The following is a 22,632-nucleotide window of genomic DNA, read 5'->3' on the forward strand; positions in this document are numbered from 1 at the left end:
AAAAAAAAATTAGATGATTGAACTATATGCAAAAGTACTCTACACAACCTTGTATCCCGTAGCAACCAAACAGCAGACCTAAACACTACCTACTGACTGGTTGCTATGGGTTGCTAGGCCTAAAGCAAATATGGTTACTGTTATTACAATAAAAATGCTGCTTACCCGTGGTGGCATTTTCTGCTGCAAAGCATGGTAGGATGGTGGCCAGCAGGGCAATCAGGAGCCAAGAATCCATGGCACTAAAATATATAAGCAAATAAGGCGGAGATTTACTAAAAGGATCAGCGGTTTTCCCTAAAGTAACATCGTCATCAGAAATAATGATTTCATGGTATTCATGTGACTATCCTGACTTCCTCTCTCGGGAAAAGCGGCAGTCCTGTCTTGCTTTATGGCAGGGAATCAGAATCAGTGCAATTGATGCAATTGACTTAAAACAAGGATCCATTACCCAGATCCGCACTCTCAGGTCTTAAAAAATTATAAAAGGTTTTATTGTTTAAATGCCAGACTAACGTTTCCGGTTCTCGGAGGAGGCAGGAACGTTAGTCTCCCATTTAAACAATAAAACCTTTTTATGATTTTTTAAGACCTGAGGGTGCGGATCTGTCTTAGTGGATTTGAATTGAAATTATTGATACTGCACCCAGGCAATTTTAATAATTAATGGAGAGTGCTGGCTACCTCGTCGACTATATATATGCGGCCCAGTGAGGTCTGTGACTGAGCTGGGAGAAGGAAAGCTACCAAGGCAGTTTATTACCAATGGATAAGTCACAAGCTAGAACTCCATTTTTATTCTTTACAATGCTTTTCCATAAACGAAGTAAAACGCTCTAGAAGCTCCCTCTGTTTGTTTAGGATAGCAGCTGCCATATTAGCTTGGTGTGACATCACTTCCTGCCCGAGTCTTTCCCTGCTCACTCATAGCTCTGGGCTCAGATTACAGCAGGGAGGGGGAGAGGAGCAAACTGAGCATGCTCAAGCCCTAGCCCTGGAGGTTTAAGCTGAAAACAGGAAGTCTGATACAGAAGCCCATGAGTACACAATAGAAGGAAAGAAATGTGCTGTTTCTTTTGACAGAGGACTCAGAGCAGCATTACTTTGAGGGTTTACTGGTTTTACTGGTGTATTTATATAGACATTTCTGATAAAACTTACTTAGTTTTAACATTTCCTACTTCTTTAAAAGGATAAGAAAGCTTCGCCAAGGCAGAACACCACCAGTAGAAATCTAAACCTGGTTTCAGCTCAAGTAGATAAGCAAATGGGATCCTGATGTACTAATGGGATGATGATTTCCAACAACCCCTACACTAAGCTTCCAACAGCTGGTCACTGAGCATGTGCAGTGCCACAGACTCTCAAAAGACGGCCCGACGATCCAAAATGGGGAGCTCCCCAGAAAGTTTGAATCATTACTGCAGAAACTCTGGGTCAGTATAGTAACACTTTACTTTTTTGTTGGTGTTACTGGTCCTTTAAGAAGATGGCATCCAGCAGCACAAGGACCTGGGCTGCAGCTCTCTCCCAGTCACCCACAAGAACCGACAAGTAACCGCTGTTTATCCAAAAACACAAATAATGGACAGTGTTGTTCAGGGGATAAAGGGGAAGTTACCCAACCACAACACCACAATGTCAAGTGAAACAAGAGACACACACACACACTATAGTTGTATCTTTATGGCATCTGTACACTGCGCTGCTTAGCTGCACACAGGCAACTTCTAGTGCGGTCACCGTGGTTACAAAAGCTCAGTTAGAATGATAAAATTTGGTAAAAAAAAAGTTGTTTGTGTTTAAAGGGGAACTAGAACGAAAATGAAAATTTAATATAAGCTTCATCATACTGAAAAAATAAATACAATCAATTAAATATTCTGCATTGTTTCTGAAATAATCAAGTTTATCTTCACTATCCCTCTCTCAGCATCAGTTTCTCTTCATTCTCACTTCATGCAGCAGTTGGGTGTCAGATATTCACTGACAGTTAGATCCAATATATCTTATAGAGGGGCTCCTTTCCTAGCAGATGAATTAGAGATCACTCAAATAACTGATTCCAATACAAACAAAATCTAACAAAATAACTGCCTTTTGCACAAATTCTGCATGTAGAGAGACATGATGTCTGGTGAGTTTAATAAAGTGAGCTCTAATACATCTTCTAGGCAAAAGGAGTCCCCCTATAAGATATATTGGATCTAACTGTCAATGAATATCTGACACCCAACTGCTGCATGAAGAGAGAATGAAGAGAAGGGAGAGGGACAGTGAACATAAACTTGATTATTTCAGAAACAGTACAGAATATTTAATTGATTGTATTCAGAAAACTCCTTGTTTCTTTCTTATACTAAATGTTCATTTTTGCTATAGTTCCCCTTTAAAAGTGCCACTGTATAATTTATACTAGACAGTGGCACTTTAGAGCACCACTTTAGGGTGCCCAAAATATCCACAGGAGACCCGATTTAGCAATGTATATTGAAATTGCTCATTAATTAAGGCCTCATGGGGCCTCTACAGCCACAGGGTCTGCTTTCTTTGTAGTTACACCCCCTGCCCATACCTTCTTTAGGCCAGGTGGAGTGATATGTATATAAGCTCCAGAGGGCGCTCTTATCACCGTATAGAAAGTGCCTGCCCTTTTAAGAACTAGCAGTATGGAAGTTCTCACGTATAGGTATAGATGCAAATAAGCGGACACTGCATATTCTATGGCTTTTTATTGTTCTTCTACTGTTTGGGGTCTACCCTGGAAAGCAATTGTATCCCCTGGCTACTGCTCCTTTTGTCAGAAGTCAGAGCCAGCAGTGCATGAAATATAAACAGCCAGACACTGCTTTCAGCTGCAGTTACATTTATAACTTTAAATGCTAAATGTGCGATGAATGTATATTGGAAAAAGTTGCTTAGAACGGGTTTTCCTTTCATTGTGCATAAAAGGGGTTTTGGGTGGATTTCCCCTTTAAACTGCAGGGATGTATGTTGCTAGGTGGGTGGTGGAGCGAGGGAGAGAGAGAGAGACAGAGAGATAGAAAAACAGAGAGAGATAGAGAAAGACAGAGAGACAGAGAAAGATAGAGAGACAGAGAGATATAGACAGAGAGATACTCTATAAAGAGAGAGAGATAGAGACAGAGAGAGAGTGAGATAGAGAGACAGAGAGAGATACTGTATTAAAGAGAGACAGGGAGGAATAGAGAGAGACACAGATGGAGAGTGATAGAGAGAGATATAAAGAGAGATAGAGAGAGACAGACAGAGAGGGATAGAGACAGAGTGAAAGTGACAGAGAGATAGAGAGACAGAGAGAGATAGAGATACTGTATTAAAGAGAGACAGAGAGAGAGAGATAGAGAGACAGAGAGAGATAGAGAGACAGAGACTGACACAGAGAGATAGAAAGAGAGGGATAGAGAAAGAGAGAGACAGAGAGAGATGAAAGGCTGCTGCCTGCATTTAATCATCACGGGTACAGGTATGGGACCTGTTATCCAGAATGCTCTGGACCTTCGGTTTTCCGGATAACAGATCTTTCTGTTATTTGGATCTTCCTACCTTAAGTCTACTTAAACATGAAATAAACCCAATAGGCTGGTTTTGCTTCCAATAAGGATTAATTATATCTTAGTTGGGATCAAGTACAAGCGACTGTTTTATTATTACACAGAAAAAGGAAATCATTTTTAAAAACTTGGATTATTTGGATAAAATGGAGTCTATGGGAGACGGCATTTCCGTAATTCTGAGTTTTCTGGATAATGGGTTTCCAGATAGCGGATCCCATACCTGTTTGGGGTTACTCAGATGAATGCCTCCTGTACCCCATTTACAAGCAAAGGGAAACCCCTCCAATCACCAGCCTTTATTTTCATTATTGTATCTAAGTAACACAAAGAACCTTCCTTTCTCCTGCAACTCCAGTTCCACCCCCCACTTCTGCTTTATATTTTGGGGTTAAAAACTGGGGGAAAAGAAAATGCTGAGCCGCAGTCAGTGGTGCAAGAAGTCAATTATTTTATTTGATTACATCTGCATAATTCCATTCCCCCGTCCTCGTTCCGCGCGGCCTCACTCCAAATGGATTTCACAGCTCCGCCTCGCAGAATGTGCCAAAAGGTATTAAACTGTATTAAAGGGCAAGCAAACCCAAAAATCAGGAAATGTCATGCCGAACAACGTTTCAATGGTTCAGAAATGCAAAAAGCAGTATCTGTATCTCTTGTTCTGCACTCCTGGTTGTGACTTATCGAGACAAGTGTTTTATCGAGACCGAGTGTTTCAAAAGTCATAACCAGCAGTGCAGAGAACATAAAAAGACAGATACCACTCTCAGTGTAATTCTATTTACGAATAACCACTGAAGCATATTAAAAGGCGTGTATTAGGGGCTTCTGAGATTGTATTTGGCAAAATTTAATTGTAGGGTTTACTTTACCTTTTACATCAATACACAAAGTAGTACGTTCGCTAAACGGCCGATATCTGTAAATAAGGATAGCGTGGGGGGGGTGTAGAAACAAGTAAATTGTCAGAAATGACAGGCAATTTCAGTAATGATCGTTAATGCAATTAGCTCTCGCAGGCGCCTTTTGTTGTACGTGTCGTGGAAACGGCGTTCAGGAATTCAAAGCGGCGGCTCATTTGCATACGATTATCTCCCGGCGAGATTGCTGCTTATTTCTACGCATAAAGGGCTCCAACCATCTGGAGCAAATTTCCCATGAGCCAACAATCACTTGCATATTCACTGGCCCCAGGTATGGGATCCATTGTCCGGAAACCTGCTATCCAGTAAGCTCTGAATTACAGCAAAGCCATCTCCCATAGACACCATTACGATCCAATAATTCTAAATCTTTTCCTGTAATAATAAACCAGTACCTTATACTTGAACCCACAGCCAGAGGGGTGGTTGATCTAGAAAACAAAGAGACCTGTATCCCACATAATGGAATAGGCACAAGTATCCCTTTTTTTGGTTTTTAGCCATGATGATGTCCTGGTGGAGAATGTACAGTGGATTTTCTTTCATTATTATTACAAGGTGTCTCACTGGAAAAGGAAATACCCTATTGGCTACATTTATAAAATAATTCTTCCCCTTTAAATCGCTCACTAGTTGCCGTGTGCGTGTGTTTGTGCAACATGTCAGGAAACAGAGGGTTGTACCTCAGCAAGTATTTCAGTGAATCTGCCCCGACTTGTCCCCAATGAACTCTAAAGGGCACAATAATATAAACTTGCTATTTACGGTGAGACAGATCAGGCAACAAACACCCTTCTGTGAACTGCAGTAACCCACAACTGTCAGAGCCGTGCCAAATACATCCTTCCACTTGCCCTGTCCTGCCCGCAGAGTGGAGACCACCAAAGTGTCTACTAAGAAATATTTACTAAACTTATTAATGCCTACTCGAGTAGGCTAGATACAGATCCTATCTGATTGTAAGCAGCAGTCCTGTCCTGCTTTATGGCAGCTGAGATTCTAGCTATCTGTATAACAGAACATTCTGTCCCAGTGGCTGCACAGATCCTATCTGATCCCCATTGTAAGCAGCAGTCCTGTCCTGCTTTATGGCAGCTGAGATTCTAGCTATCTGTATAACAGAACATTCTGTCCCAGTGGCTGCACAGATCCTATCTCATCCCCATTGTAAGCAGCAGTTTAAAATCCATGCATTCTCTGGAAATATATATATATATATACATATATATATATATATATATATATATATATATATATATATATATATAGCAACAGGGTACGGGTAAAGGAGAAATAGGGCACTGAGAAATCTTGAGGGAAAATGATGTGGTTTCCCATTGTACTGACGATGAATCCATCCTCCACCCTCCTTATTAATTTTCCCTTTTACTGAGCACCAGTAGGATCCATTAAGGTTGAAAGGCCTTTAGAGTGATGGCATTCGGGAGCCCGTTTGTCAGTATTAAAGAGTTTGGAGAGGAAAGGGTCAGTGCTCAGGGAACAGAAGGAAAGGGTTATCAGCAGGAATCAATAGGCTACACACAAGCTAATAGACATTTCCTGCAATAATGAGCGAGCACTCAGTGAGGATGACTTGTGGTGAGTGGGCTCCACATCTGGGAGAGATCATCTAAGGGATGTCCGTTCCCTGAACTCTATACTCACTGTCCCCTGAGTAAAGGGCACCAGAGCATGTTGGGGTTTGTAGACGCTACAGACCAGCACAGATGTTATAATGTAACCATTACTAAAAATGTGTATATGTCTGTCCCTTGCTATTTACTATAATTAAATGTACTGCTGGTTCTGACAACTGAATCAAAGTAGCAAAACCCAGCACTCCTCCACTCACGCATTCCCATAATGCCCCACATGCTTCTTCATTGTTCTATTAATCAGTTGCCTACTGCTACATTGTTTTAGGAGTCAGAAACAGCAGTGCAGAAAACGCTGCTTTCAATAATAATTGTATTTCCAAACTCAACCATTAAAAATAAATAACAGCCAATCAGCATCTGACAGATCCAGTTAAAGCCATTTAGTGCAAAAGTGGTTATGAATCAGCTCCTTTTCACAGACTTATTGATGAATAGAAGAGGCAGAGGAGCTGCCAGGCACGGAGAGAGTTGACATTGGGAGAATTCATAAATAAATACAGGGTTGTGCCCTCAGCCTTATGAATGAGGTGATTTCACTTCACTGCACAACGAGGGAACTGGAACAAAAGCAGCCATGTATGGGCAAGGAAGAGATGCTCCGTAACAAGGGCAACCGCATCCTAGTTGCTATGGCAACTCTGCCAAGGTACACAGGATGTTTTACATTCTTTGATTTTGTTTTGTTTTTAAAGATGTGCCATTCTACTGATTATACAAGTGTAAGGAGCGTCCGACGGCATGGGCAAGATGGCGGCGCCCACGGGAAGCCACGTGGCCGCCGGACGCCAGCGCGTACCGTCCGCGCCCAGTGATGACGCTGGCGCCGACGCAGCGTATTGACGCTCGGCGTCTGACGCAATCCTGCGCATCTTGGCGCGAAGATGTGACTATTTAAGGGCGCTGCAGGATTCAGCCTATGCCCGTTTATAGGTTCCTTCTTGTCAAGTTCCTGGGTGCTATATTGATATTCTGACTTCTGGTTACGACTCCTGCCTTGATTTTGACTACGCTTGTCTGCCGCCTGAACCGACCTCTGCCTGGATTACGACTTTGCCTGTTTGCTGCCTGAACCGACCTCTGCCTGTCTTCGACCATTCTCCTGCCACTCCCTCCTGTACCACGAACTGTACCTTCCTCCTTGGTCCTCACCTAAACTGCGCCTACGGGCCTGACAACAAGGCAGGGTGAATGACTATGGCTGTGGGATAGCAGGTATAGTAGGGAGAGATGGTGTCTATAGTAACAGTGGATAATAGTCTCTGGGAAGGGAGTGTGACTGTGGGATAGCAGGTATAGTAGGGAGAGATGGTGCCTATAGTAACAGTGGATAATAGTCTCTGGGAAGGGAGTGTGACTGTGGGATAGCAGGTATAGTAGGGAGAGATGGTGCCTATAGTAACAGTGGATAATAGTCTCTGGGAAGTGACTGTGGGATAGCAGGTATAGTAGGGAGAGATGGTGCCTATAGTAACAGTGGATAATAGTCTCTGGGAAGGGAGTGTGACTGTGGGGATAGCAGGTATAGTAGGGAGAGATGGTGCCTATAGTAACAGTGGGATAATAGTCTCTGGGAAGGGAGTGTGACTGTGGGATAGCAGGTTATAGTAGGGAGAGATGGTGTCTATAGTAACAGTGGGATAATAGTCTCTGGGAAGGGAGTGTGACTGTGGATAGCAGGTATAGTAAGGAGAGATGGTGCCTATAGTAACAGTGGGATAATAGTCTCTGGGAAGGGAGTGTGACTGTGGGATAGCAGGTATAGTAGGGAGAGATGGTGCCTATAGTAACAGTGGGATAATAGTCTCTGGGAAGGGAGTGTGACTGTGGGATAGCAGGTATAGTAGGGAGAGATGTGGTGCCTATAGTAACAGTGGATAATAGTCTCTGGGAAGGGAGTGTGACTGTGGGATAGCAGGTATAGTAGGGAGAGATGGTGCCTATAGTAACAGTGGATAATAGTCTCTGGGAAGGGAGTGTGACTGTGGGATAGCAGGTATAGTAGGGAGAGATGGTGCCTATAGTAACAGTGGGATAATAGTATCTGGTAGGTGACTAGCTATAGGATAGCAGGTGCAAGAGGGTGAGTGGGACATATGGAAAACAAATAGGCTTCTCAATTACAAAAAGAAAAAAGAAAGACCCTTGAAGGAAGCCAACTCAGAGTCTTAACTCTTGCCCTGATCGTACTGCTGGGTTTACACACTTACAAAGATATATATGACTTTATGACAAGGCAGTGCATTGAGTAGATTACAGTAATATGTAACAGACAGAGCTAATGATCCATGAGAAGATTCAGCTACAGAAAGAGATGGGCTGTCGTCATAAATAAATGAGGTTTCCTATACAACGTTATTGAGCATCAGTACACTGAATGGGATAATATGGCTAAAGACAGTCACAGGATAACATGTTAAAGTACAGAAGGCATATTGTTACATATACACATGTTTATGTTGTTGTACAGCTACAACTGCCATCTCTGCCTGACAGCTGGAGAGCCTGAATGAATTAAAGCAATAAAAAAAAAGCCGGAAATTTTAACTTAATGATTGATTTCAACTGACTGGGGTTGTGTGAATTCAGCCAGTATGGCAGCAAGGAGTTACTACATACCAACTCCACTGAGGCAAGTTACCCTTTAAAAAATGGCAGATTGGTGGGTATCACTTGTTCCTTGTGGCCCTGGGCTCTTGAGTTAAAAGGTGGATTTGTTTTATATACATATTTAGTATGTAATAGAATAGATAATTCAAAGCAACTTTTCAATTGGCCTTCATTTTTTCAAGTTTTTGAATTATTTTCCTTCTTCTAACTCTTTCCAGCTTTCAAATGGGGGTCACTGACCCCATGTAAAAACAAATGTTCTGTAAGGCTACAAATGTATTCTTATTGGTGCTTTTTTTAACTCATCTTTCTATGCAGGCCTCTCGTATTCATATTCCAGTCTCTTATTCAAATCAATGCACGGTTGCTAGGGTAAATCAGACCCTGGTAACCAGATGGCTGAAATTGCAAACTGGGGAGTTGCTGAATAAAAAGCGAAATAACTCAAAAACCACAAATAATAAAAAATTAAAACAAATTGCAAATTGGCTCAGAATATCACTCTTTATATCATACTAAAAGTTAATTTAAAGGTGAACAACCCCTTAATAATCAATAGATTATTTCCATTTTCGGGGCAGCCTTGCTGGCAGGCACAAAGCTCAGACAGGCAGCTATGTCATTATAGGGAATTAGATGCCATTATGGCTTCCGGTTCTTTAATGTTTTCCATGTAAACAAACCAAAAAAGAGAAATAGCTACTGCCAAGTTGACCCACATAGTTGTGGATCAGTTTCCGACCATTCTGACCACCAAGTAGTCAAGGAAGAGGCCTGGTCTGATGTTCTTCTGCTTAGAAAAACAATTATAAATCTCACATTTTTACTAAGGGTCAGGTCACATAGGCAGATTCGGGGAGATTAGTCGCCCGGCGACAAATCTCTTCTTCGGGGCGACTAATATCCCTGAACTGCCTCCCCTGCCTTCCACCGGCTAGAATAGAAATCGCTGGCGAGTAGGCACCTGGTAGTTCGGGGAGATTAGTCGCCCCGAAGAAGAGGAGGTTTGTTGCCGGGCGACTAATATCCCTGACTTTGCCTGTGTGTCTCTGCCCTAAGCAGAAGAACATCAGAGCAGCCTCTTTCTTTCTCCTGACAACTTCTTTGACTACTTGGTGGTCAGACTGGTAAGAAACTGACCAGCAGGTGGCGCTGTTGTAACAAAATTCATTCATATTAACAGTACATGTATCCCTTAATATCTTGGAATTAAAAATAAATAAATAATGAATTCACATTGCAAAAGTGTTTAGAATAGAACCCTCGTCAATTTTACACACTTATTTTAAAGATTTACTTATCCTTTAAAGTCTGTAACCTAAGTTTTCCCATGTCTCCCCCCCCCCCCAAGACCAAGATATTCCCGAATAGAATCAGCCGGTCCCCCTGGTATAGAGAGAGATGAACGAGGGGCATCACAAAGCTGCCGCTGACATAGTTTCTGCTTATAAATGAGCCCATTATGTGCAACCTTAATGTCTTTCATATGAGGCGGAAAGGCTGGAAAGCAAAGAGAAAAAGCAGCACCCGGGTGATATATTACCTCATTAATCCTTACTGTTTGTATCTGATAGATGAAGGGGTGAAGGCATTTTTTTCCTGGAAATCACAGTTCTCCCTAACTCGGCTATCTCGGGCTTCCATTCCCAACGCCCTTTGTCATGCTCTAATAGGCCTTATTCTTATAAAGGGATTAATTAATCTAGCGTTGACGGTAATTGCGAGAGCTGAGCGTTTAAGAAGCTCTTCGGAGATGTCAGGGAGGAGGGATTGCTACACTGCCCCACAGGATTATCTGCGTATGTAATGTCATCTCCAACTCAGTCACGCCACCAATTAATAGTTCTATTTTGTATCCACTAAAACACTCTACGTCTGCATTATAATAAAGGGACACTAACGATTATGGGAGAACTTGTATTGCAAAAACTGTCCAATCAGAGATGCCTATAGAGGAGCTTCTAAAAGAACATAATTTGTATTTATACACAAGGCACGGAGCTGCCATAATGTTTCTCTTAGACAGTACAGTGTAAAGGTTTAGCTTTTTATTTGCCCAAACATGTGCAATTCAATATAAATACAGAGAGGGGATCAGATAAGATCTGTGCAGCCACAGGGACAGAATGCTCTGTTATACAGATAGCTAGAATCTCAGCTGCCATAAAGCAGGACAGGACTGCTGCTTACAATGGGGATCAGATAGGATCTGTGCAGTCACTGGGACAGAATGTTCTGTTATACAGATAGCTAGAATCTCAGCTGCCATAAAGCAGGGCAGGACTGCTGCTTACAATGGGGATCAGATAGGATCTGTGCAGTCACTGGGACAGAATGTTCTGTTATACAGATAGCTAGAATCTCAGCTGCCATAAAGCAGGGCAGGACTGCTGCTTACAATGGGGATCAGATAGGATCTGTGCAGCCACTGGGACAGAATGCTGTTATACAGATAGCTAGAATCTCAGCTGCCATAAAGCAGGACAGGACTGCTGATCAGAGTGACAGTGTCCCTATAATCCATGGTTTCAGCAGAATATAGTAGATGTTCTCCTGATTGTCCCAGATAATCGCATCCTACACAGAGTTGTTATACACAGGGAAGATAATAGAGATGCCAATACCCTACAGAAGCTGCTCTCTAATTGGACAACTGAATCATCATACTCACATCCTCGCCGGCCCCTCTTATCTCAGTGACATATCGGTGCAATAACAAATATAATAGGGGATCGGCTTTGGCAGAGAAGCTTAACGTCACACGCTGAACCCAAATTAAATTCCCACAATCGGATCAGGCTGAGGGGCTTATCCCAGCAGATGCAAATATGTATTTCATAATAAATCAGCGCACGTATGTATCACATGAATTAACAACTAGGGGTCTATAGAGGCGAGACGACTGTCTGGGAGGATTTAGCTGGGATTCGGGTTTTCCATCAGCGTTGCTACGGGACTAAGGAGATGTTTTGCTCCGAGAGATTTGCCTCGCAAGAGATTTTCATTTTAGTCAACTGAGCCAAATTGCTGTGTAGGACTGGTTGCCATGGAGACCCACAAAGCTGAACAAGGGAAAATAACAATAAAATGAAAGAAAAAAAAAAAAGGGGGGGGGGAGAATCCAGGCCGAAATGACAAAGACTCAAAAAACCTGTTAAATCCTTTTGTTCCACGCGGAAACACGTCCCATAGATACAATGATAATTCCTCTGCTAAAGGGGCAAGTAAAAATAAAAAAATTAACTGAATTAGGCCGAAAACTAATTTGCATATGTAAATTAGGGCTGGGAAAGGAAATCAAGTGACTTTTTGTCACAAAACAAGGAAGTAAAAATATTTTTTCCCCACTTTTTCCTTTCCCGCCCCTTATTTGCATATGAAAATTAGGATTCGGTTCGGTGCAGTATTCTGCCGAATCTTTCACAAAGGTTTTGGGGATTCGGCCGAATCCCAAATAGTGGTTTCGGTACATCCCTAGTATTTTCTATATAGGCCCAAAGTCTAGGGGATTGGCTTCCCAAGAGCAGCTAATGGGTGCCTATATATTAGGGATGCAACGAATTGACAGTTTTGGATTCGGCAGAACCCACAAATCCTTCGCGAAAGATCCGGTCAAATACCAAATCCGAATTTGCATGCTGCTTACAATGGGGATCAGATAGGATCTGTGCAGCCACTGGGACAGAATGTTCTGTTATACAGATAGCTAGAATCTCAGCTGCCATAAAGCAGGACAGGACTGCTGCTTACAATGGGGATCAGATAGGATCTGTGCAGCCACTGGGACAGAATGCTCTGTTATACAGATAGCTAGAATCTCAGCTGCCATAAAGCAGGACAGGACTGCTGCTTACAATGGGGATCAGATAGGATCTGTGCAGCCACTGGGACAGAATGTTCTGTTATACAGATAGCTAGAATCTCAGCTGCCATAAAGCAGGACAGGACTGCTGCTTACAATGGGGATCAGATAGGATCTGTGCAGCCACTGGGACAGAATGCTTTGTTATACAGATAGCTAGAATCTCAGCTGCCATAAAGCAGGGCAGGACTGCTGCTTACAATGGGGATCAGATAGGATCTGTGCAGCCACTGGGACAGAATGCTCTGTTATACAGATAGCTAGAATCTCAGCTGCCATAAAGCAGGGCAGGACTGCTGCTCCTAATTTGTATATGCAAATTAGGGATGGGAAGGGGGGAAACATTTTTTACTTCCTTGTTTTGTGACAAAAACTCACATGATTTCCCTTCCCGCCCCTAATTTGCATATTCAAATTAGGATTTGGATTTGGTTCATCCGGGCAGAAGGATTCCCGAATCCTGCTAAAAAAAGGCAGAATCCTGGCCGAATTCCGAGACGAATCCTGGATTCGGTGCATCCCTACTAAATATTAAAAAGAAAAAAAAGGAAATTTTTATATTTTATAATCCCCAAGCCCACTGCCAGGCAACTGCCCAGTGCAATCCAGTCTGCAGTTCTCTGTTGCTTTAACAGTCATATTATAATCAGCAGTGACAAATCCCATAGAATGTCCCTGAATGTCTTTATTCTGGGTGCAATTCCTGTGCTTATTTATGTGCAACCCAGAGACAGACGAATCTTATAGTGACCCATATAAAATAATAAATAAGGAGGCAAAAATGAGATTCTAATTACAAACGACTGTCAGACTAATTGCTCGAGTCCCACAGGGCAGCGGATGAATGTAGGGCGGTGGGATAAGGCCTAATCCGCTTCCCTTCTACACGAATGAATCACAGGAATTAAAAGTACAACTTTGGGGTAATTAACTCAAAAGAAGTTGCAGGAAATCTTCAATGTAACAGACACAGAGGAAGTAGATCCCGGGCTGCTGTATAATGTGCCAGGGAACAGTAGTTACTGTATATCACTAACATGATTTATTCTGTATTAGACACACATAGTGACCACTTGTTGCTCCATTAATACTGTTGTTCCCAAACAGCAATAGCGCATGTTTACAGATGGGTGAAAGGTGAGGGAACATTTAATATGATGCTCCTGCTGATGGTTCAGACCCACTGCACAAAACAACCACAAGGTGGGGTGGGGGCTGCAGTGTTCCACTAGTTGTTAGCACAGGGTTTGTGGCACTCAAGGTGATAGTAGCTGCTACAGATAGCTAGAAACTCAGCTGCCATAAAGCAAGACAGGACTGCTGCTTACAATGGGGATCAGATAGGATCTGTGCAGCCACTGGGACAGAATGTTCTGTTATACAGATAGCTAGAATCTCAGCTGCCATAAAGCAGGACAGGACTGCTGCTTACAATGGGGATCAGATAGGATCTGTGCAGCCACTGGGACAGAATGTTCTGTTATACATTTTAGAGGTGAACTTCTCCTTGGTACAGCATAAGGTTAATCACAGGAGTATCTATTTTAAGCAGTGATATTCTGTTCCTAATGCAGACAGAAAGGTAGAGGTGAAATTACAGAGTTGGCATCAGAGGAGGGAGAATGTCAGCTCTTAGGCTGCGCTTCTCCAGGACCTGCTTAAATAACAGTGACAGGGAGCGAGTGGAAAGGTGAAGCAGAGCCCAGGGCGGCAGTGAGTGCACAGGCTGACATTTACTTGCTGAAGGAATGAGGGGGGAAATAGATATTTTCTATGTGAAATCATTGTTCCAACAACAGCTCAGAGACTTCTAAAGCAGAGGAAGGTTTTCCAGCTCTTACTTACTACAATACCCAGCATCCTCCGGGAAGCACAGGTTCATGTTTTACAAATCGGCCCATCGAATACTACAAAGTCCATTTGTGAATACAAGCAAGTGACAATACGGCAGCTTCTGCCATCCTAAAGCCAATCAGAGCACAGCAGTATTCATATTATGAACATACAGTAAGTAAATGAATGCGGGAATGCAGCTCTATATGAAATGAAGTTCATACATGAGACGTGTTCCGACAAGCTGTGGGGAAGTATTTGGCTACGCACCCCTTCCTTCCCAGCCAGGAAATCATCAGCAGCTGATGATTGGACCAAGTATAAATTCCTTTGAAGAGCCAACGTAGAGGGGAAAGACATATGGCAGCTCCAGTTGTACTACTAGTGATACAAGTTACGGATACATTAAAAAAATTGCCAAAGGAAGTTACAAAACACAGTGACTCTCCTTCTGACTTGGTAAAGTCTATACATGATTATAATAATCTGATTTTAGCAGAGAGTTGGATTCAACAGTTGAAACTAGTCCATCTCGGCTATGGGAAACTCTTTATAAAAGATAATTGTAGCAGACCTCAGTCTTATTGCCCCAAGTGTGACGAGACTGATGTAAGTTTGTTTCACTATCGATGGTCTTGTCCTAAGGGTCAGGGCACACAGGCAGATTCGGGAAATTCTATTCTTCTTAGGGGCGACTAATCTCACCGAACTGCTTTCCCACATGCTAAAATGTAAATCGCTGGCGGGGTGGCACTCTGAGCAATTCGTTCTCCTAAGTCGACCCGAAGTTTCCTCGTGAGGCAAATTCGCAAAATAAACCGAGTGCAATCTCACCAGCGATTTACATTTTAGTGGGAAAAAGCCAGGGGAGACAGTTCGGGGACATTAGTCGCCCAAAGGAGAGGAGATTTGACGCCAGGTGACTAAGCTCAACGAATCTGCCTGTGTGCCCTGACCCTTAGGGTAGGACTACATGGACGTTATTGGCGCAATCCGACGCGCTGCAACAAAAAGAATACGACAAAAATAAGGTAAGTGAATGCATTGTTGCAGCGTTGATCCGACTGACAAGTCGTGTCGGATCAACGCTGCGACACCATGCGACAGTGCATTCATTTACCTTATTTTTATCGCATGCGTTTTGTCGCAGCAAATTGATAGCGCCGAAAACTTCCATGTAGTCCTACCCTTGAGGTTAGTCTTTCTCGAAGAGAAGTCACTCGTTACTTAAAAATTAGATTAAAAATAAACATAAAATTATTCCCTTGTTTTGTTCTATTGCACTTAGATTGCTATTTTCGACACCTGAACTGAAATCCGTCTCCCAAGAAACTAAAGGCCCCCATACACAGGCCAATAAAAGCTGCCGACAGACCGAGTCAACAGCTTATTGGCCCATGTGTGGGATCATCTGACGGGCTTCCCCGATCGATATCTGGCTGAAAGTCGGATCAAGGTCGCATCTGTTCGTTTATGCGGCCCCACGATCCGACTACCCGTATCGGATGCATTATGATCCAATCGTTGGGCCCTACGGTCCACAATCGGATCAGCCCGATATCGCCAACCTCAATGTGGGCATATCGGGGAGAGATCCAATCATTTGGCGACATCTCTATGTCTATGGCCACCTTAAAGGGGAAGGAAACCTAGTCGGCACAAACCCCCACCCCCCCTCCCGTTTGTTGCCCACCCTCCCTCCTCCCCCCTGGCCTACCCGTCCCGCTGGGTAAATGCCCCAAACTTGTTACTTACCCTTCTGCGCAGGTCCAGTCCAGGGAGTTCACAGACGACATCTTCTTCCACGTGATCTTCTTCCTGCTGTGAACGAAGTTTTGGCGCATGCGCAGTAGGAGCATTTCACCGGTACGGATCTACTGCGCAAGCGCCAAAAGTCACGCGCATGCGCAGTAGATTGTACCGGCGAAATGATCCTACTGCGCATGCGCCGTTCACAGCAGGAAGAAGATCGCGTGGAAGAAGATGTCGTCTGTGAACTCCCTGGACTGGACCTGCGCAGAAGGGTAAGTAACAAGTTAGGGGCATTTGCCCAGCGGGACGGGTAGGCCAGGGGGGAGGAGGGAAGGGTGGGCAACAAACGGGAGGGGGGGGAGGTTTTTGCGCCGACTAGGTTTCCTTCCCCTTTAAGCTATTGATTACTTTGATAATGGCCGCCTCGAAGAAAGCATTATTTAATGCTTGGCTAAAAAAGGAATCTCCTTCAACAACAGTATCACTTCATACATTAACTAACTTAGTTGGCAAGAAGCTCAGAAAGCTAAATCGGAGGAAAATAGATTTAGAGAGTCATTCAAGCTTTAATTGTTTGCGATTCCAGAAATAGGGATCTCTGTATTTAGTACATTAGTCTGGGAATCCAGTTTTTCCAATGGTTTTCTCTGTCTTCCACTAGATTATGTATTTATTTATTTATGTATTTTATTATTTGGCTATATATTCACTTTGTTGCTATTCTGTTTGATAACCAGATGAAAATGTGTTGATTATTCGCACATTTTTCATTTTATTTATTTGTTAATTTTTTGAACGATCACACTTGTGTAATACTTGTAATATGATTTCAAGACTGCAGGATAGTAGCGGTCATGTTGGGATCTACTTGCTGTTCATTTTAAATAGTCCAATAAAATATTTGAACACAAAAAACAGTTACATGGAGCACAACTAGAAAACCTTATGTACATCCAGCAGAATCAAAGCAAGAGGAATAAATACTACTGTATATATATGTACTTCTCCCCCTAAAAAAATGACATTGCAATTTCCCAGGCCAGTACCTGTGAGCACATAATGTGTTACCAATTAGCAGCCCGGCCGCTGGGAATCCCATAATCCCTTTATCTGCAGGAAACCAGGCCTCGTGTTACATGGACCAGAAATAGGGTTTATTATTGTGCTCTTCCATAATGGCAAGTGAAAAAGTCCCTAGAGGTGCCGGGGTCTCTCCTGTCCTGTAACCCCCAGCACTCAGCCGACATCAAATGTATCAACATGAAACACACAAAACCTCATCTCAAGTCTCTGAAGGCTTTTGTACTGTAAATCATAAAGATATTAGAAGTCACTGAGGGGTTCTGTGATCATATAAAGGCACAAGGCTGCAGGCTGAGTTATACAGGGAACTCTGAGTATCACTCATGTAGTATAAGGGATAATGTACCCCCTACTGTAAATGATAAGGATATTAGAAGTCACTGAGGGGTTGTTCTGTGACCATATAAAGGCACAAGGCTGCAGGCTGAGTTATACAGAGAACTCTGAGTATCACTCATGTATTATAAGGGATAATGTACCCCCTACTGTAAATGATAAGGATATTAGAAGTCACTGAGGGGTTGTTCTGTGACCATATAAAGGCACAAGGCTGCAGGCTGAGTTATACAGAGAACTCTGAGTATCACTCATGTATTATAAGGGATAATGTACCCCCTACTGTAAATGATAAGGATATTAGAAGTCACTGAGGGGTTGTTCTGTGACCATATAAAGGCACAAGGCTGCAGGCTGAGTTATACAGGCAACTCTGAGTATCACTCATGTATTATAAGGGATAATGTACCCCCTACTGTAAATGATAAGGATATTAGAAGTCACTGAGGGGTTCTGTGACCATATAAAGGCACAAGGCTGCAGGCTGAGTTATACAGGGAACTCTGAGTATCACTCATGTATTATAAGGGATAGTGTACCCCTACTTTAAATGATAAGGATATTAGAAGTCACTGAGGGGTTGTTCTGTGACCATATAAAGACACAAGGCTACAGGCTGAGTTATACAGGGAACTCTGAGTATCACTCATGTATTATAAGGGATAATGTACCCCCTACTGTAAATGATAAGGATATTAGAAGTCACTGAGGGGTTGTTCTGTGACCATATAAAGACACAAGGCTGCAGGCTGAGTTATACAGGGAACTCTGAGTATCACTCATGTATTATAAGGGATATTGTACCCCCTACTGTAAATGATAAGGATATTAGAAGTCACTGAGGGGTTGTTCTGTGACCATATAAAGGCACAAGGCTACAGGCTGAGTTATACAGGGAACTCTGAGTATCACTCATGTATTATAAGGGATAATGTACCCCCTACTGTAAATGATAAGGATATTAGAAGTCACTGAGGGGTTGTTCTGTGACCATATAAAGGCACAAGGCTGCAGGCTGAGTTATACAGGGAACTCTGAGTAACACTCATGTATTATAAGGGATAATGTACCCCCTACTGTAAATAAGGATATTAGAAGGCACCAATGAATAAGTCTGTGCTCCAGAAATGGGCTGGATAACGTCAACCAATGAATTCCTACCTTAGGTTATCACGGAGCTGTCAGTCCTCAAGATTTTTGGATTCCATCCAGAACCATCTGCCACCCCCAGGTTCTTCTCACCTGCAGGAAACAAGAACCACAGAAATATTAGAAGTGACCCAGTACCAATATATTTTACTATCTTGTTCTTTTCATTTGTGCAGCCCATTTGTACATGTAACCACCTCTTCCTAGAGGCTCTTGCTTTTTAGGACTCCTATCCTTCTATATTTACTGTGCAACTTAAATATAAAAATTAAAATGTAAAAAGAATTGGGGAGAAACACAAGCATGAAAAAGTCCATTGGGGTGCCAGATACAGGCTATGATTGGCCATTTGGTAGCCCCTATGTGGACTGTCAGCCTACAAGAGGCTCTAATTGGCACTATACTTAGTTTTTATGCAATTTTAACTTTTCAAGCTTGAAATTCAAAAATAATGCACGTGCTTTGAGGACCCTGAGATCAACATCCAAGGGGTTGGAGAGCAACATGTTGCTCACGAGCTACTGGTTGGGGATCACTGTCTTAGACCTTAGACCTTCAGGCAGGACTATGTAACCCCAAGTCCCCCAGAGTATATAAAGGGCTGGGTGGGTGTTCAAGGGCTTTCTCCTCAATCCACCTATTTATCCTAGTATGATTTCTTTCACGTCCTTTCAGTGGGCAGGAATAGAAAACTCTGATGGCAGTTTCCATGGGGAGGGGTTATGGATTCAAGCAGTGGGTTGGGACTAAAACACTCTGATGGCAGTTTCCATGGGGAGGGGCAGGGGGGCTAATAAAGGTATATCAAGGTTATTTTAAAGCTTTATTATATTTACTCTATGCTTCTTGATCACCTTTAAAATTACTATTATCAACAAGGAAGGGGGACAAGTTCAAACATCTTCCATGAAGAAAACCGTGCATGAAAGCATTGGATGGTGACAGCAAAGCAGGATAATGGCAATAAAAATGCTGAAATCTCAGCTTCCTCGCCGACCTCTTGTAACTAGGGTAGCCACCTGGCCGGTATTTTAACGGCCTGGCTTGTAAAAATGATGGTTGATCCCAATGTTATTAATAGGGAAAAAAGATAAATATACAGAAAGGCCAGGATTTTTTCCTGGCCTGGCAACACTACTTGCAATCCCTGAACATTCAGCCCAGGATTGAGAAACAGTATAAAACTGGCATTCAAAATAGTTCCTGGCATTTCAAGTACACAGAGGCCCAAACAGCCCATCACCAGCGCTTTAAAAGGATTCTGTCTAGGTTTTTATGATGTCGTGTTTTTTTTTTATTTCTAAATGACACTGTTTACACTGCAAATAATTCACTCTACAATATAAATGTCATTCCTGAACCAACAAGTGTATTTAGTTGTAATATTGGTGTGTAGGTGCATCTCAGCTCATTTTGCCTGGTCATGTGATTTCAGAAGAGCACTTTAGGATGGAACTGCTTTCTGACAGGCTGTTGTTTCTCCTACTCAATGTAACTGAATGTGTCTCAGTGGGACCTGGATTTTACTATTGAGTGTTCTTAGATCTACCAGGCAGTTGTTATCTTGTGTTAGGGAGCTGCTATCCGGTTACCTTCCCATTGTTCTATTGTTAGGCTGCTGGGGGGGGGGAAGGGAGGGGGTGATTTCACTCCAACTTGCAGTACAGCAGTAAAGAGTGACTGAAGTTTATCAGAGCAAAAGTCACATGACCGGGGGCAGCTGGGAAACTGACAATATGTCTAGCCCCATCAGATTTCAATATAAAAAAATCCATTTGCTCTTTTGAGAAACAGATTTCAGAGCAAAATTCTGCTGGAGCAGCACTATTAACTGATGAAAACATTTTTCCCATGACAGCATCCCTTTAAATAGTGACCGTCTATTATGGCATCTTACAGCAGCCCCTCTGGTATATCCAGAATCCACAGACTGTCAGTCAGGGCCTGGTCCTCAGGCAGAGACGGGAGGAATGAGAGGGAGCCGCATAAACATGACCTGATGCCACATTATCTTCACTTGTCACATACTCTCACACGGAACGACACACGCAGAGAAAATTAACATGACGGAAGCTCCAGTTGAGTTGAGTTCTTGATGTTTTCTCGTAAATTAATTCAAAAACATTTTTGGCACAGCATTTTGAATGGACTTCCCGGGACTAAGGGAAAGGAGAGCAGGCTGCTCATGATGTGAGTCCGGGTTATAAATAGACAGATACGTTTGTTAGGAAAAGGGCGGAATTCCTGTTCGGAAAACCATTCTTGCCATGACATGACACAGACATCTCCATACGCATACGTCTGGGGAACACTGCTCAATATATCCCACTCCTCTTTCCAATTAAATTATTAACTGTCCATGTTATTATTCTGTGTATTATTCTCCAGGTTGAATTCCTAATGTTGGCCTTGTTACCAGGCTCAGAGATCTTAGCAACCTGATTGCAGGTTAAATGTGATACAGAGTAAAAGAAAATAAACAATTTTATTGGTGTATTATGTGACTGTAATTCTAATTAATTCCACAGGTTGGGAAGGAGTCCCCTAAACTGGAGATAAGGTCAATTTGGAGGACAAACCAGAGTTCACACCAGGTCTGGTTACCCACAGCAACCAATCAAAAGTGACCAGTAAATGCTACTTGCTGGTTGCTATTGGTTATTGGACCTGCAAACTATACAGGTATGGGACCAATTATCCAGAATGCTTGGGACCTGGGTTTCCAGATAACAGATCCCATACCTGTACAGTATCCCATTTATTCACAAACTAAAGAGAAGCTGAATAGCTCAAAACCTCCAATTATTAACATTTAAAGGGGCAACTGCATCTTGGATTATCATTGCCTACATCATACTAAAAGTTATTTTCAAGGTCAACTGCTCCTGTACCCTGGGCAGAGCTCCTAATATAATTTATTTAAACGTTACACAGAGTAGTGATGGAGTCGAGCAGCATATTGGTGCTAAGGTGCAATGGATGCTGCTCAGTGTGCAATGGATGGTGCATTGTATTCAGTTCTATTAGGAGGGTTAACTGGTGGCCAGGCCACAGCATTGGTCCTTTGACTACCCCCAGGTTCCATTGGCCTTTAAGGAACAGTTCAGTGTGAAAATAAAATCTGCATAAAATAATATTTCAAATATATACAAAAATGTAATGTATAAAGGCTGGAGTGACCGGGTGTGTAACATAATAGCCAGAACACTACTTCCTGCTTTTCAGCTCTCTAACTCTGAGTTAGTCAGTGACTTTAAGGGAGGCCACATGGGACATAACTGTTCAGTGAGTTTGTAATTGATCCTCAGCATTCAGCTCAGATTCAAAAGCAACAATTAGGACCCATGTGCCCCCCCTCAAGACCCCCATTGGTTACTACCTGGTAACCAGGGTAAACCAAGTGTAAGTGTAAACCAAGAGAGCTGAAAAACAGGAAGTAGCGTTCTGGCTATTATGTTACACATCCAGTCACTCCAGCCTTTATACATTACATTTTTGGCTAACTAACTATATTAGATACATTTTTATTTTGCACATACTATCTCTTTACCAGTTTTTCGTTTTACACTGAACAATACCTTTAACTACAAGCACAGCTAGATTGCTGCAGGGATTTCTGGGACACGCCGCAGGGATTTCTGGGACACGCCGCAGTGATTTCTGGGACACACAGCAGTGATTTCTGGGACACGCCGCAGTGATTTCTGGGACACACCACAGGGAATCCGGGATACGCCGCAGGGATTTCCGGAACTCGCCGCAGGGTTTTCTGGGACACGCCGCAGGGATTTCCGGGACACACCACAGGGAAATCCGGGATACACCGCAGGGATTTCCGGGACACGCCGCAG

At 42.8% G+C, this 22,632-nt stretch overlaps 1 protein-coding gene across 2 annotated transcripts in view; it reads right to left on the reverse strand.

The window, feature by feature from the left end:
• ptpre.L (protein tyrosine phosphatase, receptor type E L homeolog) overlaps positions 1-22,632 on the reverse strand; it is a 75,961-nt gene that overhangs the window by 19,409 nt on the left and 33,920 nt on the right. For both annotated transcript variants that reach the window (XM_041587220.1, XM_041587222.1), the window contains exons 2-3: positions 18,794-18,874; positions 166-242 (exon numbers count right to left, since the gene is read on the reverse strand). In XM_041587220.1, coding sequence (XP_041443154.1) covers positions 166-238 — 73 coding nt within the window. In that variant the 5' untranslated portion in view covers positions 239-242; positions 18,794-18,874. The remainder of the gene's footprint in view (positions 1-165; positions 243-18,793; positions 18,875-22,632) is intronic.

The sequence above is a fragment of the Xenopus laevis genome, chromosome 1L (assembly GCF_017654675.1).
Source record: "Xenopus laevis strain J_2021 chromosome 1L, Xenopus_laevis_v10.1, whole genome shotgun sequence".
Lineage (NCBI taxonomy): Eukaryota > Metazoa > Chordata > Amphibia > Anura > Pipidae > Xenopus > Xenopus laevis.